Genomic DNA, 16,359 nt, shown 5'->3' with positions numbered 1-16,359 from the left:
TTGGATAGGTGTTTTATCTGTACTAAGTGTACAATTCAGAGGAACTAGGTGCAAGAGCTTTGTACGGTAGAGTAACTGACACACAACTGATACAGTAAAATCCAGCGCAACACACATTCCTTCAGTCTATAATTATGCATTGGTCATGTCAGTGTGACTCAGTACTTCAGGCAGCCTCCAAGAAAAACAAATGTTGAAATCTAAGAAATATGACACAGAGCTCTTAGAAGTTCTTAGAGTTCTTGGGAGGATTATTTAAAGACATTTTGCTCAGAGCATAGGTGAAACTGTTTCAGCAAGTTATTCACTCAAATGAATTTATGAGTTGCACCATTTGTAACAGATATTTAATTACAGATGTTTTGCAATTAACTCGGCATGAAAAAAAAACTAATATTTTTTGGCTCTTAAACCTTATAAAAAAGTCACATGCATGCAAAAAGCCAATTGTGTTGGTAAGAAAAATTATACAAAAGTACTTTCTTACAAAACAATTTAATCACAACAATAAAAACAAAAGAGCTCTTCCACAGCAACTGCTCTTCCCCGTCATAAAACTATTCATAAACACAATTACATTTTTACCTAACACAATGTAAATGTAGACATATGAGTTACAGTTCTCCCTTGTGAATGACCGCTGTAATAAAAGTACTACTTTCACTTCATAGATTGTATATGCTTCAATGCTTTCAAAATAAATGGCAATACAGTGGGAGGGGTCACAGGCCTAAAATGTAAAAAGTCTTATTAATTGAGGACTTCACTCTGCAGGTTGCCCATAGAGCTGGTTGGCCCAGTGCAGGGGTAGGTAATGTTATAGCAAAGGACCAGTATGTATGCATGCTTTTGTTCCAGCCACGCAGTACCACACAAGATTTGACTAATCAATTATTCATAGTCTTAAATAGACCCTGATTAGTTGAATAAGGTGTTTTAATGCTTTACTGGAACAAAAGTTTGCACTCACACCAGCCTAGTGGGTTGCGAGGTGGTCTGGCCCTGCCTCTGCCAGTCCGGTTTGGTCTGGCTCAGTCTGTGATGATGAGCTCGTCACAGCCCCAATCCTCATAACTGCCATCAGGAAGGTACCGCCGGATGATGATGGGGATCTTCCTGCACCTGTAACAGTCACAGAAAAAAACACTCAATCATATACTGAAGAGTAGCATGCACTCTCCAAGTATCACACTTCTACCATAAACTAGAAAAAAAACATTAAGCATAGCTTACTTTAGCTCTTTCATGGCAATTTGCAGAGGGTCTGTCTCTCCCTCCAGCTCCACCATGACTGGGGCACACATGCTATATCACAGAGAAAGTTATGAATAGTGACAGAGACAACTTGACAGTTATCAGACTATACATTCCTCCACATACTCAGCAGATTACCTGTCACCAACTAAACCAACAGTTGACACTTGAGGTAGAGAATTTGGCAAGAGCACAAGGTGAGTGGTACCTGTAGTAGTGGCAAAAATAAACATCTGTTGTAATATGCTGGGAACGCAGCATTCCCCTGGGAGGAAATGTATGTTCTGTGTCCACTGCTGTCATTTCTTCCCTTTGTTGTACATCTTGTCAGACATGCTGTAGGCACCAAGCTCCTTCAAACATTACGGTGTAATGTGATTCACGTTGGCTTTGGAATGTTTTGTTGTAATTTTTTACCAAAACAGCTAGCTTTATCTTCATATTTGATCGTTTAGAATGCAGTCAGTTGTCATGTGTATTATGGTTGTCTTTTTAGCTAGTTGAGTCATAGTTTCTTTTTCTATGTTGATATTCACATTTAGACAAATTATTGTCTTGAGTAAAGGCAAGACATGGGTGGACTCATACACATGCATTACAGCCATGTAGGCGATAAAGCGTATCTCTGTATCGTTTTATAATTAACTTCCGAAAATCTCATTTGAGAAACCCATAGATGGTTACTAGCTCTCAGCTAAGAGGCTTGACATGGGCTCTTTTTAATAGACCATATTCACAGGGACTCAAGGGCAGAAAGACATTTCAAGGGCAGAAAGACATTTCTGAAAAGATGCGGGAGTATCACTTCCCTAGCGTATTGCAACACTGCTGAAGTGTACTCACGCTATCTGGAGGGCGCGTGTCCCCAGCACCCTGGCCCTTTCATATTTGGTCATGTATTGGGTTGTGATCCTCTTCTGGTTGGCCTGTGACCCCTCCCCTGCAGGCAGGATCTTCACATTCTCTTGGTCCTCCTAGTAACAGGTCAGGACAACAAGAAATAGACAGAGAGAGCAGAGGAAGCAGGTGGGAGAATTTCTATAAATTGAGTTTTAATTGGTGATGAAATTGTTGAACATTGAATAGGTAACAGACAGTAATGGATTGATTGTAGTGAAATAAAAAGCATCAGACAAATATGACAGATCACAAGAGATTACTAAAACACTATAAATCTGTCCAGATACAATGAGGCTTACTATAGATAACGTTAAGAGTTAATACCTTGCTAACAAGAACAAATAGGTGGAAAACTCACATCTTCAACGTTTTCCAGGTCATCCAATCCCTCATCCTCTTCAGCGTCATCAAAGTCTCCATCATCAAAACTGCAGAGGTAACAAGAGGAGTATAGTGTAAAGAATAATACACTAAAAGGTGAACAGTGGAGTGTGGAGGCAACGTGAGCTAACTTAGCCAGTTTTGTTGTTCTTAAACAATCTGTGTGTCGTATGTCTTTATAGTCTCTCAACGTGGGAACCTTTCATGTTCTCCAAGTGATTTCATGTTCACACAGGAATTTCAATTTCTCCCAGTAAGAACATGAAAGGTCACAACGTTGAGCTAAAAATCACAGGGGGAACATGGAAGGTCCTTACCTCGAGTCTAAAAAGACATGCGACACACATTGTTGTACTTCATTTTTTTTTAGGTAACAATATCCTATATACTTACTCTCCTTCGTTGTCAGACATGTTCCCTTACTTTAGTTTGGTAAAAAAAAACGAGTGTTTTCAAAAACAAAGATAGCGAACTTCAAAACGCTGTTGTTAACAGCTAGATATAATCCGTTTAACCGACTTCCGGTTGCGTGGTGCGTCGATTTGATTGATAGACTAACAACTGCACCATAATATATGGTTCCGCAAAGCGACTCAACACATGAACGAGATGCTTAAAAAAAATATATAGATATATATATATAGATTAAAAAATATAGTTCGGTTTATTTTTCCAAATGTATTATACTAACTAAACTAAATGTATTTTTAGATCGTATAATGTAGTTTTGAGCATGATAAAATACCTATCATCATTAATTCCCACATTGGTGAGACATAAATAAGAAAGATCTGAATACAGTGTGAAAGACCTTGCCCAATAAATCAGAATGTACAGGCAATGGAAAGCATCACCACAATCTGGAGTAGCAAATACCCTGATTAGCCTGTACAATTTAACAAAAATATATACATTAGGCATGTGTATGAGGTACATAAAATAAAATAAAAACATAAAAACATTCATGACATTTAAAATCAAAACATTATCAAAAGATTATGATCATACAAATGCATTCTGTTCATACAAAGTACAATGTTTTATTAAATATAATTTAACAAAGTTGAACTGCAAAAATAAATGTTTAAAGGAGTTATTTTTCATCCCATTAGTGAATGATTCTTTGCAGCAATTCATTTTAGACTGACTAAGGCTTTACGGAATACAGGAGCAATCACATCTTGTACAAAAAGTGCAGTGTAATGGGGAGGTGTAATGGGGATATTTTTTTCACCTGGGAAGAAAATTCATATACTCTGCATCAGAGGCTTCTCTTAATTCTTATCCACTCTCATCCACAGTCCAAGAGTCTCCATCTCTTATCCGTAATCTTCATTAATTTATTTGTACAATTATGAGACATTACATTGTGGCTCAATGTGTATTTGTTAACAAATATAGACATATTTGTTCCTTCCTTACAGGGTGAGCCCGAGTCCAACTCAGTTCTTCTTTAGAGAGCCTTTGCTCTTAGAATCTTTATGACTCAGCATCTTCAGCATCTTCATGGGCTTGAACTTTGCTCTTAACGTCTTCAGGTCTTTCCCAGACTCTTTTCTTAAATCTGAGGAGGGAGAAATAGTGATACCATGATCAAATTCTGAGAAAGTAAGGAGTCTGTGGTGTAGTATTGAGGGAATAGGAATGAAAGAGAGTGTGAACAGACATGAGAAAACAGGAAAGACAACAACAAAATAAACACTCCAGGAAAATACTTTCCCCTCACCTTTCTTCTTGATCATGGAAAACAGAGCATCTTCTTCTTCTTCCCTGAAAAAGACAAACCATTGGTAGGTATGAGCAAGAGCATCATATCTGCTTTATGAAATTTGTCTGAATCAATGGCCCTTGGTATTCATCTATGAGTGTTTCATGCACCTTTGCCTGTCCTGATCCAAGCTGTTGATGATATGGTTCCTCTGTTCAATGATGGTGACAAGCTCCTCCATCAACTGCTGGTCCCTATAACGGTCATCCTTACTCCACTTACACTCTGGGGGGGATGATGATTGAGGAGGAGATGAGAGACAAACAATTAGATTAGTCAAATAACAACATGTAATAGCAGACTGATAATTGCTGAGGAGTAGTAGATACTGGAGGGAGGGTCGTGTGAAGACTGGCCACTCACCTGGTTTGTTGAGGAGACATCTCAGTTCATATTCCACGTCTGCCTGTCTCTCCTCTAAATTCTGTTGCTTGGCCCTTGGAGTGCACATACAAATACATCAGGTCCATATGTTGGGAATGATAAAATAAGCAGAGATAATAAAGGTGTTATGGAGGCGCTGTCTTGCTTTGATATCATTTCAGGTCAGTGCACTTACATGTATACCAGTTCTGCGTCTCTGCGCACAAGCATGTGTTTCTCATGTATTAGAGTGAACCAGTCCACCAACATGTCCTCCTCTTCCTGGTCTGAAACAAACAGGTGGACGACACTAGTCTGATCAATAACAATTAATCTCTCACAACAACAATTTATAACCAGAATAATTATTTGGATGTTAATAATAAGCAGACCACAGACACGTACAACTACAGGCACTCACCATTCTGGCAGTCTCTCAAGCTTCTCTCCATCTCCACCCCTCTCAGCTCCAGCCTGTCCATTCGTTTCTCCAGCTCCCCCAGCTCCCCCTGCAGCTCCTCCACTGGGGCATAGTTGTCTGTCTGCACCTGAGGAGACATGCATGTGTACTAGGGGACTGTTCTGATTTGGAGAAAACACTGGATAATGGGTTAATTCCATTACACTGAGATATCCTCTCACCTTCCTCTTGATGAGGGGGAAGCCATGTCCAGGGGCAGGCTTGGATTTGGGGAACTCAGAGGGGGAGACTTTACGATTGAAAGGGTTCTCCTTGCACACCTGCTAAATTGGAGATTGAAGACATTTCTGTGAAATCCATAATTGTAATATTCAAGCACACACAGTCCAAGCAGCTATCTGGAGTAGGCTATAACCTACAGTATAGGGACGGTGTTGTTATGCAGGAAACTTAGAAAAATATGTTGTCTTTTATGTTAACATGTTGGAAAATAGTTTCAGTCTGAAACTCACTTAACCTGATATCTTTGCATAATACTTATGTGTTGTGTAATACAAGCCCATATGTTCTGTATTTTGGGCAGGTTGAGCTGTGACATAGATATCAGTGGAGACTAAAGAGCAGCATTATACCGTACCTTACTGTGAGAGGGGGTGGGCACCTGGCCAGAGTCCCTCACTTCAGACACACTAGGGAGCGATGGGGGTCTGAGCAGGGAGGGACTGGCTGCTGCTCCATTGGTTGACAAGGTTGGTGGGGTGCGACTTTGAGTACAGGTTAAACTAGTGGAGATTGCGGGCACAGACACACTTTTGGGCAAAGAGAGGCTCTGGGCTACATCTGATTTGCCAAGAGCACTTGGTTCTCCAGTCACACTGCATATGCTATCAGCTCCAGCTAAATTAGACACACTAAGTGAACCGCCAGAAGCTTCAGAAACACCATATGAACTAGCTTCTTCAGTTAAATTAGATATGTTAGGTGCACTAACTGCTCCAACTAAACCTCCGAACCCACTAGCTCCAGCTAGACCAGATACACCGTGTGAGCTGGCTACTTCAGCTAGATTAGATACATCAAGGGAACTAGCAGCCTCAGCCAAGTAAGATGAACTTGTGGTTTTAGCTTCAGTCAAATTAGACAAACAAAGTGAACTAGCTGCTTTGGACAAGTTGGTTGATTCTCCAACTCCAACATCTGCTAAATTACATACATCAAGTGTGCCAGCTGTTTCAGCCATGTTAGCTATCACACCAACATCAGCTGACTCAGATATATCAATTGAACAAGGTTCTTCAGCTAAATTAGATACAGGAAGTGAGCATCCTGCTTCAGCTAAACTTTCTTTCTCTGGTGCATTAGCAATTTCAGGTAAATTTACTGCGTCATCCGCTCCAGCAATACTAGACTTGTCAACTTCTCTGGACGTGTCCTCTAAATGAGCTTGGCAATGTGAGCTGGCTGCTTCAGCTAACTGACTGGTACCACACCATGTCTGGCTGGTTACCATTGAGGGCTGTGCTTGGCCTTCAGCACCACTCATTGTGTTCTCTTCCCCAGTGTAATCATCATCAGCCTCCTCATCCTCAAACTCCCCGAAGGGGTTGGGAGGGGGTTCTCTCGCTCTGTACCAACTGCCTCTGAGGGAGGGTATAGAGCCTGAGCGTGGGGGCTTGGGCATACTAGGGGGCGGGGCAGGGGGAAGCTTTGGCCAGGGCCCTGGCTGGACAAGCTCCAGCCACGGTGGTTCTTTGGGTTTACAGGGCCCACTGGGTTGGCCAAACCTGATGTCAAAAGTGAAATAAATAAATAGGCATTAATTGGACAATTCTACTCAAAGTTACATCATGTGTTATGTCTGATGAACAAACTTACCTGCGAGAAGGATTGGGTAAGGTTTTATTATCAACTGGGTAACCTGCAGAGAGAGGGAGATGGATAGTGAAACATGTAATGGATATGTTTGAAATGAGGGGAAGATGGGATGTCTACACAGAATTGAGTGCACTGAAATATTCTGATAACAAGGACATACTCTTCATACAGTCGTAAAGTGAGGTCAGAATCGAGAAGCTGGAGTCGGTAGTTAGTCTTACTCACCAGAAACAAGGGGGCTGTCCATGATTTTAGGTGGACGGGTTCTAGGTGCAGGATGAGGAGGGGTGGAGTCTAACACCCGTCTGGGTGCAGGAACTGGCCGTCCAGGGCTTGCAGAAGCCCAATCGCTGTCTGGTGTTACAATGAGTGTTTTGGTTGTTTGAATGGGCCGTGTCCCTGCTTCTTCAAGCTTTCCCTCTTCTACAGTGGGCTTTGGAGGACGGGGTGGCATTGGCTTCTTGAGTGTGTCGTGCCTTGTCTTTCTCTCACCTCCCTCCGTCTCTGTCCCTCCTCTTCCAAAAATAACTGTCTCATCTGAGTCCGTTTTTCCAATAAAATCAGAGAGATCGGGGTTGTCTGTTAATCCACCCTGAGATAGTGTCACCTCCTGCTCATCAAATTTGGGCAGATTCTCTATTGATCCCGTTTGTTTACTGTAGTCGGGGTGGGCATTTTGACTGGCTGTCAAGTGGTGGGTGCAGACCAAGGAGCCAACTTCACTCCCCTCTTTGTAAGACCCTGGTAAGAGAGTGCTGCTGCACACACTGCATCTGAAAGAGAAACACAGGATGACATGAGAGGGACACAAATCACAGATTATATTTCACTGTCTGGAGATAAGGATAAACTAGCGTTGCCTTCTGAGCAGTAGTGTTACCTGAAGCAGCTGCGGTGGTAGAGTTTCCCCTCAGTGAGATGTCTCTGCACCAGGTGGACGTGCTTCATGCAGGAGGCACAAACGCTGCATGGCCTGCCACTGTTGGATGGCTCCTCTGTCCTTGACTGTTGAGCAGGGGAGGTCAGCCAATGGCAACAGTAAAGAGGAAGAAATGTGAGAATTTGGGAAAAAAGAGGAGATTGAGATAAATAACTTTGTGGACAGAGTTGAGATTCAAATACAAATGGCTTCATAACAACTTTATTACATTACCTTGGCAGGCTGCAAACCTCCAAGAGAGTCAGGTTGTGTCTGGGAGTGACTGGAGCACTCTGCGACATAGTAAAAATTAACACTTTGAATACACACACATTTGACAAACACAGGTGGAACCAACCATGTGCTGTTTTCACAATTTGACTATGACACAATTTAGCCACACACCATGAGACTTCTTGTTGAAGCAGTGGTGGTAATGGGAGAGGTAAGTGATGACACTTAGCCGGTCTGGCACCTCTGTGGACACCATGTCCTTAGCATCCAGCAATGCAGGGATTCCCAGCTTTGACTGTGCAACCTCAAATGCCTGGTAGGAGAGGGGATCAATAATGAAATGCCAGACAGATAGGACAATATAAATAGATGTAGTGCAATGTATGAACATAAACATGCATTGAGACAGTTAGGCATGCTTGCAGGTAAAACATAATTATGTAAAACTCACCAGATGGTTGTTTTCATAAACGTTATCTTTGGAGAGGGAGTTGAAGTCTCTGGAGCAAAAGCAGAATAGTACTATGTGATACAAATGATGGGAATCAATATGTTTTGACCATGACCGTTTACAATCCAAGGAAACACCAAGTAATTGAGTCCCCTCAACTTGCTCAACAACCACATTATTCATTATCAGATTCAGCTGAGGTCTAGAATTTATGGAGTGATTGGTACCAGATACAATGCTCTTAGTTTTAGAGATGTTCAGGACTAGTTTATTACTGGTCAACCATTCTAAAACTGACTGCAAATCTCTGTTCAGCGTTCCAGCGATTTCACTATCTGCGGTTGCTGACGCATGAAGGGTTCAATCATCCCCATACATAGACACACAGACTTTGTTTAATGCCAGTGACAGGTCATTGATAAAAATAGAAAAAAAGTAGAGGGCCAAGAGAGCTGCCCTGCGGCACACCACACTTGACATGTTTAACATTAGAGACGTTTCCATTAAAGAATGGAGTGGGGAGAGGAAAGGATAGAGGAAGATTAAGGAGAGTTAACTTGGAGCTTAGGCCATGCTGTGGTTCCGTGTATCAGGGCAGACAAATCCACTGTGACAGGATTCAGGTCCCTGCTACAGCCACAGATTAGTTTGCCAGCTGCTCTGGATCAGCCTAAGGACAGGCAGGAACTGAGTCCTATAGGCCTACTGTCAACAATGTACTCACATACAACACACTGACTGGGGCTGTGGGAGACTGGGTGCCAGTGTTGGCCCACAGTAGTAAAGAGGATGGGGAAGCTCACAGGGGAGTTCACATTCTTATTCTAATTTATTTTATATACTTACATCAAATCAGGTCGGTGTTTGTGGATAATGGCACAAAACGCCAATCCATCTCTGAATGAAGAAGACATGTTCCTTATCTCCACATTGGGGTAATTTTCGCATTTTATGCGACACCATTCTTGTAAAGCTTTCAATGACCCCATGATAGAATTTCATTCTCCCATGTTAAATTGAGAAAGTCAACAACCACTTCAACCTGTCAGATCCTGGATATTCAACCCTGTTTAGCACACTCACTAGCTACGTTAGCTTGTTGGCTATATTTTGTCGACCAAGTCCAACATTGTTTTTACTGAGAAAACTTGAGACTTCACTGTAACTTGCTTCCAATGTGTTGTTCCCAAAAACTCTCTAATCTCAGCGAAGTAGATCCTTGAAGTAGAAAATAGCGAGCAACGTCCACTTTCGCGGGTTGATTTGCTGTAAAATGTTGACACAACAATAAATCTCTTCACTCAGGTATTTTTTTCGTTCGAATCACTTTTGGGTTACATTTTCATAAATGTGTTACGTTGTTTAGCGATCTTGGCTTTCCGAGATAATGTACTACCCCGAAGAGTTGATCACACAGAATAAACACCAAAACAAACCCGTTACTGTACCACACGGTAACTGTACTGACTACACACATGTACAGCAGTACACCTTTGTGCCGCTAGAGGGTAGAGAAAACCGGTATAAATCTGAAACTGCTTGCACTGTCTGCACAGGTTTGTAATAAACAACTACAGTATGATCGAGAAGGTTCATTAGAAAGTGTGATAACATTTTTTCTGTGTTTTATATTCTATGCGACAGTGCCAGCTGCCATCGTGTCCATCATCCACCCATCACTGTCGGGGAGGTGAGAAGGGGAGCTCTCAAAGTTGTCCATCGCGAGACACGTTCATGGTAAAGAGAATTCCGGTAGTGATGGCGGCGTCGCCTGACACGGACAGTTTGGAGGCACGTATCAGTAAGTCTTTTAAAAAGTTATTTAGGTTGTATAGAGAGCTATTGGAGCATGCGTCCTTGGAAAAATAACCGTGTTGCAGTTGACCGAAATGACAGTTTAAGCAAAACCAAGGTGCAAACTGAGAGGGACTGTAACGTTAGACCTCTCATAAACAGCAAGCTAGCCAGCTGTAAAGCTAACTAGCTAGCCAGATAGATTCACAGAACCATCTAGACTAGAGATAATGCAATATAACTCTTGCTAGATACGGGAACCAGCAAGCCACCTATCGTGAATTCATATCCTGCCAGTGACTATACGCTTAGCTATGTGACAGTGTGCTGTCAAATGCAGGAAGCCTAGCTCACTCGGTCAGTGGGAGAACTGGAGTTGGAGTCTTTTGCAAAGTCGTGTCCAAAGTACTGCTGGAAAGCTAAATTACTTGCTATGATCTGTTTTTAAAACAGTTCTGCAACAGAGTTGATTGATCATCTCCACGTTTGACAGTTCCCTGAAATAAACATGGATATGCGTCACTATCGAAAAATATTCTGATTAACCTTAATTTCCCCTTCCCCCAATTTCCTTAATTCTCCCATTAGACAAGGCCACAAACCCACTGAACAGAGACACAGATTGGGACAGCATCCAGGCCTTCTGTGACCAGCTCAACAATGATTTGGAGGGGTATGTCAGTGTCTCATAACATGTACACGTCTTAGCACTATGTTTTCACTTCTCAGGAGTAGCTGTATTGAGTACATGCTTGTTACTTAAAGCTGCAATATGGAACTTTTTGGGCTATCTCCAAATACACATAGGAATGTGAGTTATAGGTCTGTCATTCTCATTGAAAGCAAGTCTAAGAAGTGGTAGATTTGTTCTGTGTGCTATTTCTATGCGTCCCATTCCTAAATTTTGTACTTTTGGTTTTGTACACCAGCTTCATACAATATACAATATTTGTAGTATTTGAAAATATATTTCATAGATGTTTAGATAATGATTCTCTACACTATACATTGATTGTTTTGCCACTTAAACTGAAGTTAGGTAAACTTAGCATTTTTGCAACCAGGAAATGGCAGAGCGATTTCTTCATATTCCACCTTTAAGATTTCTGACACTGTCCCTGTGCTGACATCTGTGTCAATCCCCCCAAAATATGTGTTGTCTAGAGTAGAGGGAGAGGTAAAATTGCATGTCATACAATAGTCAATGGTAGATTGATGTGGCTGAAGTTGGCAGCAGATCTAACTCTTTATTTTCCATTTCAGACCCCAGCTGGCCACCAGGCTACTGGCTCACAAGATCCAATCACCTCAGGAGTGGGAGGCCATGCAGACACTCGTGGTGAGTTGAGTGATGGCAGTGTGTTGTAACAGGAATCTGAGCCAATCCAATTGACAGCCTTCTGTGTAGTGTGTGTGTGTGTCTACATTCATATTGAAGAAACTAATTGTGTGACTCACTTGTGATGTGTGTACAACCAGGTGCTGGAGACGTGCATGAAGAGCTGTGGGGAAAGGTTCCACAGTGAGGTGGGCAAGTTTCGCTTCCTCAATGAGCTCATCAAAGTGGTCTCTCCAAAGGTAATGATTGTCTCTGTCTGTGCCTTTCACTGAGCAAGTCTGTTAAAATTGGATAAGCTCTCACTCAGCATGCTCCTGCTCGCTCCCTCAGTACCTCGGCACCCGGGCTCCAGAGCCAGTGAAGAAGAAGGTGTTGGAGCTCATCTATAGTTGGACACTGGGGCTGCCTGACGAGGCAAAGATCGCTGATGCCTACCAGATGCTTAAAAAACAGGGTGAGCTGCTCTATACTTAGTGACTGCAGTGTAGCTATGATGGTGATGGACAAACAGTTGTTGTTAATGTTGTGTTTACCTTGGTTTGTGTTGTTTTTTTTAACCAGGCATTGTCAAACAGGACCCAGTTCTTCCAGCTGACAAACTCCTCCTGCTTCCACCTCCCAGACCAAAAAATGCCATATTTGAGGATGAGGAGAAGTCAAAGGTAAGGTTTTGTTAAACAAAAGAAATATATAACTTGTTTTTTCTCCAAATTTTGCATTACAAATGTGATTCACCATCCATTCTCCACTCCATTTACTTACCCCTCCCCTTAACTTTAAATTCTTCCTCCTCCTGGTGTCTTGGTAGACACTGACTCGCCTGTTGAACAGCACTCACCCTGAGGACCTGAAAGCAGCCAACAAACTGATCCAGGAAATGGTGCAGGAGGTACAGTCTCTTTTCTCAAGCTCGCCTAAATGTATGAATACTGTAGATCTATAGGCTGTTTCATTACAGTAATACGGAGATGTACATCACATCGCACAGTGTGAACTGTATTATCTGGTCTGTGTGTGTGTTAGTATGGGAGAGAAAGTGAATGCCCAAGTGCTTTTAGTACTCTTCTAGTCATGTAAGGGGACTGAGTGAGAAAGTGGGCGCTCTGCCCTGAGGGGTGGTCTCCTTGTCAGAATCATTCAGTGCTTTCACGACTCCTTTAATTTAGGGACAAAGGATACTTTTCTTCCCCCTCCTCCCTCCCTGGTTTCTTCTTCCTGACCTGTGTGTCTCAGGACCAGAAGCGGGCGGAGAAGTTGTCCAAGCGTGTGAACGCCATCCAGGATGTGAATGAGAGTGTCAGCCTACTGACTCAGCTGCTGGAGGACTATGACCGGACCACCAACCCACAGAGCAATGCAGAGCTCATCCAGGTCTGTGGCACCTTTACACAAGCCAGAGACACCTCCCACAGTGCCATAACAGCATCACCTATATATGATGTATACAAAGCACTACATGCAGATAAAGACATTTGATAGTGTGCATTTGTGTGTTTAGGACTTGTACCAGCGCTGTGAGAAGATGAGACCCACATTGTTCAGACTGGCCAGTGATACAGAGGACAATGATGAGGCTCTGGGTGAGGTTTCAGACACTCCTCAATGTGTTTAAGTGTATGGTACACCGAGAGAGAAGAATATGTGGGTGACGATATACAGTATATTACAAGTGTGTGTGTTTGGCAGCGGAGATCCTCCAGGCCAACGACAGCCTGACTCAGGTCATCAACCTGTACAGGCAGCAGGTAAAGGGAGAGGTGGTGAACGGGAACAACTCAGCTAATACGCGAAGGCTCACAGGTGAGCAACAATGGGTCAATGACACATGCATCCATAGGGACGATATCGTCACTTGACACAATCTTGGTAGGAGGGGACTAGAGTATATGATTACATGCATGGGTTAAAAGATTTCCTCTGTACACTTATCTCTTCCAGGAAGTAGTGTGGCGCTACTTGATCTATCGGGATTGGACACGTCACCTCCTTCCTACCCAGAATTCCCCACTCCAACAGACAGCCTAAGTGCTCCCTCTCAGGAGATGGGCATCAGTCTTCTTGATGATGAGCTAATGTCACTGGGTAAGGGCAGACAGCATATTACATCAAGTCTTCCAGGACCTCTGCTACTTCCATGTTGTGTGTGTTAATTGTGGGTGACTGCCTAATTTTCCCAGGTTTGAGTGAGGGGACCCACACCTCCAACCCGGCCTCCCAGCCTGAGGACTCTACCGCCTGGGACTCTTTCCAGGTGAGAACTGAGGACTTCACACAGTGAGACATGATGCATAATATTCAGTTAACACCAAATCCATTGAGTCCCTTTTAGCTTGATAGATTACCATTACTTAGGCAGGTTCATGATTATACCTCAACAAGTGTACCGTCTCTGTGTCTTACACGTGGTGTCGCTTTCTTTGCAACAGTCTTCTGACAGTGTGGATATTACTGATATCCCAGCAGCGCCTAGTGTACTACTGAGTCCAGATCGGCTCCCCTACACCCAGCCTCTTTCTACTGGAGCCACGTCTGGAAGCTCAGCCTTAGATGAGTTGGATCTGCTGGGGAAGAAGCTGCTACAGCAGTCCCTACCTCCAGAGGGCCTGCAGGTCAAATGGTAACTAACCCTTCACTATGGGAGGGTTTTACACCGCAGGAGATGTTTGTGTCAAGTATCCGTGTTAGTCTGCCAGTTATGTTGCTTAGTACAGTATTGATGGACCACTGTGTTCGTTATGATTTGAAGTCACTTCAAGTGCTGTAGAAGCAAAACAATATATGAAGAAGTGAAACCATATATGAAAGATCATGAGGTGATGACCATGTCAACTTGTTATAACAACATGACAGACACTCCGCAACCTTGTTCAACCTTTTATGTAGTACCTTTATCTATTTTCAGGGACAAGCCTCCGTTCAAACCTACTCTACGAGATCTCCAGAACAAATCTGGAAGTAATCCAAGTCCTATCCCGGCCTTCTCCCCTGAGCACCCGGTGGCTCCCCTCGGTGATAGGTTGTTGGACACCTCTCCGGTTCACACAGTCATTCCCCCTATAGAAATGACCCTGACAGATGTTTTTGTGCCACTTGAGTCCATTAAGCCCAGTAAGTATCTATAATATTTTTAGTATCTACTTGCTATGCTAATAGTGCATCACATTTGAACAGTGTTTTAAACTCTTTGTTGTATCTAGGCAGCCTGTTGCCTGTGACGGTGTTTGATAGCCACAGTTTGCGGGTGCTCTTCCACTTTGCACGTGACACTCCGTCCTCTCTTGCTGATGTGCTGGTGGTGATCATCTCCATGCTCTCCTCCGCCCCGGTTCCAGTCAGCAACATCCTCTTTCAGCCCTCTGTCCCTGACGTAAGACCTCTTCTCTTCTCTCTTAATCTGCCTTTTTCACCTTCAGTTCCATTGTCAGTGTAGGGTTGACATCATGACCTCTGTTGTAGACAATGAGAGTGAAGCTACAGCCCCCATCAGGAACAGAGCTTCCAGCCTTCAACCCAATCCTCCCACCTGCTGCCATCACACAGGTCCTGCTGCTGGCCAACCCTCACAAGGTACTAGACTGTGTAGGCACTCATTGAAGGCCTGTTATATACCTCTGTGGCATCCCCTACATGAACATTTTCTTGTAATTATAAACTAATAGATTTCTGCAACCCTCAATTCTCTTCTTTTCCAGGAGAAGGTGCAGTTGCAATACAAGCTAACCTTCATGCTAGGAGAGGAAGACCATGATGAAAGAGGAGTTGTCGTCCAGTTTCCACCTTCAGACACATGGGGCAATCTGTAACATTCAACAGATTGACAAGATGTGGCATCTTACTCAGACACTGCATAAACCTTGCTTTTTAAAAATGCTTCTATTGATTGGCTAAGCAAGGTAATCTCAACTGGGTGTTCGCTTTATGATTTAATGTCCTCTGTGCAGCTTTACAGAACTTTTATTTGTCTGCTTTCAAACATACCTAGAACTATTGCACAGCAGACCGTGTGTCACAGCCATGTCTTGTTTTTAACAAATAGGACAAATTCTATGAATGAAGGACAACCTATTTGTTTACTTTCATGCTCCGGGAGACATGCAACGGAACCTTTGGGGAAGGCTCATTTTTTTTATCTTTGTCTCATTCTTTTTATACAGCTGTAGGTTGTATCCTGCTGAGGTTGTGTTTACCCCACCATGCTCCCAGGGTTTTACTGTGATAATGATAATGCATGGAGAATGGTTTGCCTGATGTCCTTGTCATGTAGAATTAGACATTCTAAGTCCTATTTAATCTGCCATTTGTGCCTATTTAAGGTTTGTTTTCACTATCATGTCGGTTTTACCTCTTACTCTTTTGATCCATTGCATATGTCTACTCCTTGCTGCTTCATAGATGATGACCTGTTCCGGGAAAAAATCTGTTTTAAAGATGAATGTCTGTCAAGTTGTCTTGCTGAATCACTCTTTCCTCAAAGGCTTGAGTCTCCCTAGCACATTCCACCAGGCATCTCCAATACAACTCTGTAAATATTGGAACTTATGTACATTTGCAAAGAGAACATTATTGAAAATGTAAGTTATTTATCTTGGTTTAAACTGTTGTCATTAAGATGTAGGAGTCTGACAATCTTAACCAAGCTCATTCACACAATGGTAGTTAA

The 16,359-nt window shown here is 42.7% G+C and overlaps 3 protein-coding genes across 5 annotated transcripts; 1 reads left to right on the top strand and 2 right to left on the bottom strand.

Moving 5' to 3' along the window:
- Positions 1 to 329: 329 nt before the first annotated feature.
- LOC118365474 (DNA-directed RNA polymerases I, II, and III subunit RPABC2) lies at positions 330 to 3,093 on the bottom strand. Its single transcript, XM_035747726.2, has 5 exons — positions 2,929 to 3,093; positions 2,513 to 2,582; positions 2,098 to 2,228; positions 1,234 to 1,305; positions 330 to 1,122 (listed from the first exon to the last, which is right to left on the bottom strand). The coding sequence occupies exons 1-5, from the start codon at positions 2,946 to 2,948 to the stop codon at positions 1,032 to 1,034; spliced, it is 384 nt and encodes a 127-aa protein (XP_035603619.1). The 5' UTR covers positions 2,949 to 3,093; the 3' UTR covers positions 330 to 1,031.
- A 468-nt stretch (positions 3,094 to 3,561) lies between these two features.
- Positions 3,562 to 10,007, bottom strand: LOC118365470 (MICAL-like protein 1). 2 transcript variants are annotated; one of them, XM_035747721.2, is made up of 15 exons: positions 9,413 to 10,007; positions 8,567 to 8,615; positions 8,287 to 8,428; positions 8,116 to 8,174; positions 7,843 to 7,967; positions 7,188 to 7,735; positions 6,963 to 7,005; positions 5,725 to 6,871; positions 5,309 to 5,410; positions 5,088 to 5,214; positions 4,863 to 4,953; positions 4,667 to 4,740; positions 4,414 to 4,528; positions 4,262 to 4,305; positions 3,562 to 4,099 (listed from the first exon to the last, which is right to left on the bottom strand). In XM_035747721.2, exons 1-15 carry the CDS (start codon positions 9,553 to 9,555, stop codon positions 3,978 to 3,980), a joined length of 2,931 nt encoding a protein of 976 aa, XP_035603614.1. In that variant the 5' UTR covers positions 9,556 to 10,007; the 3' UTR covers positions 3,562 to 3,977. The 2 variants fall into 2 exon arrangements, with proteins under 2 accessions (XP_035603614.1, XP_035603615.1); XM_035747722.2 differs by having other exon boundaries at positions 5,309 to 5,407; positions 9,413 to 10,006.
- A 21-nt stretch (positions 10,008 to 10,028) lies between these two features.
- LOC118365471 (ADP-ribosylation factor-binding protein GGA1-like) lies at positions 10,029 to 16,278 on the top strand. Of its 2 annotated transcripts, XM_035747724.2 has the most exons (18): positions 10,029 to 10,122; positions 10,211 to 10,367; positions 10,949 to 11,033; positions 11,624 to 11,699; positions 11,840 to 11,938; positions 12,030 to 12,153; positions 12,261 to 12,361; positions 12,508 to 12,588; positions 12,933 to 13,070; positions 13,198 to 13,279; positions 13,386 to 13,499; positions 13,638 to 13,781; positions 13,877 to 13,950; positions 14,126 to 14,316; positions 14,602 to 14,807; positions 14,897 to 15,066; positions 15,156 to 15,266; positions 15,392 to 16,278. In XM_035747724.2, exons 2-18 carry the CDS (start codon positions 10,301 to 10,303, stop codon positions 15,500 to 15,502), a joined length of 1,974 nt encoding a protein of 657 aa, XP_035603617.2. In that variant the 5' UTR covers positions 10,029 to 10,122; positions 10,211 to 10,300; the 3' UTR covers positions 15,503 to 16,278. The 2 variants fall into 2 exon arrangements, with proteins under 2 accessions (XP_035603617.2, XP_035603616.2); XM_035747723.2 differs by lacking the exon at positions 10,029 to 10,122 and having other exon boundaries at positions 10,129 to 10,367.
- The last annotated feature ends 81 nt before the right edge of the window (positions 16,279 to 16,359 follow it).

The sequence above is a fragment of the Oncorhynchus keta genome, chromosome 32, assembly GCF_023373465.1.
Source record: "Oncorhynchus keta strain PuntledgeMale-10-30-2019 chromosome 32, Oket_V2, whole genome shotgun sequence".
In the NCBI taxonomy this organism is placed as follows: domain Eukaryota; kingdom Metazoa; phylum Chordata; class Actinopteri; order Salmoniformes; family Salmonidae; genus Oncorhynchus; species Oncorhynchus keta.
This window is presented reverse-complemented; position numbering and strand designations above follow the sequence as displayed.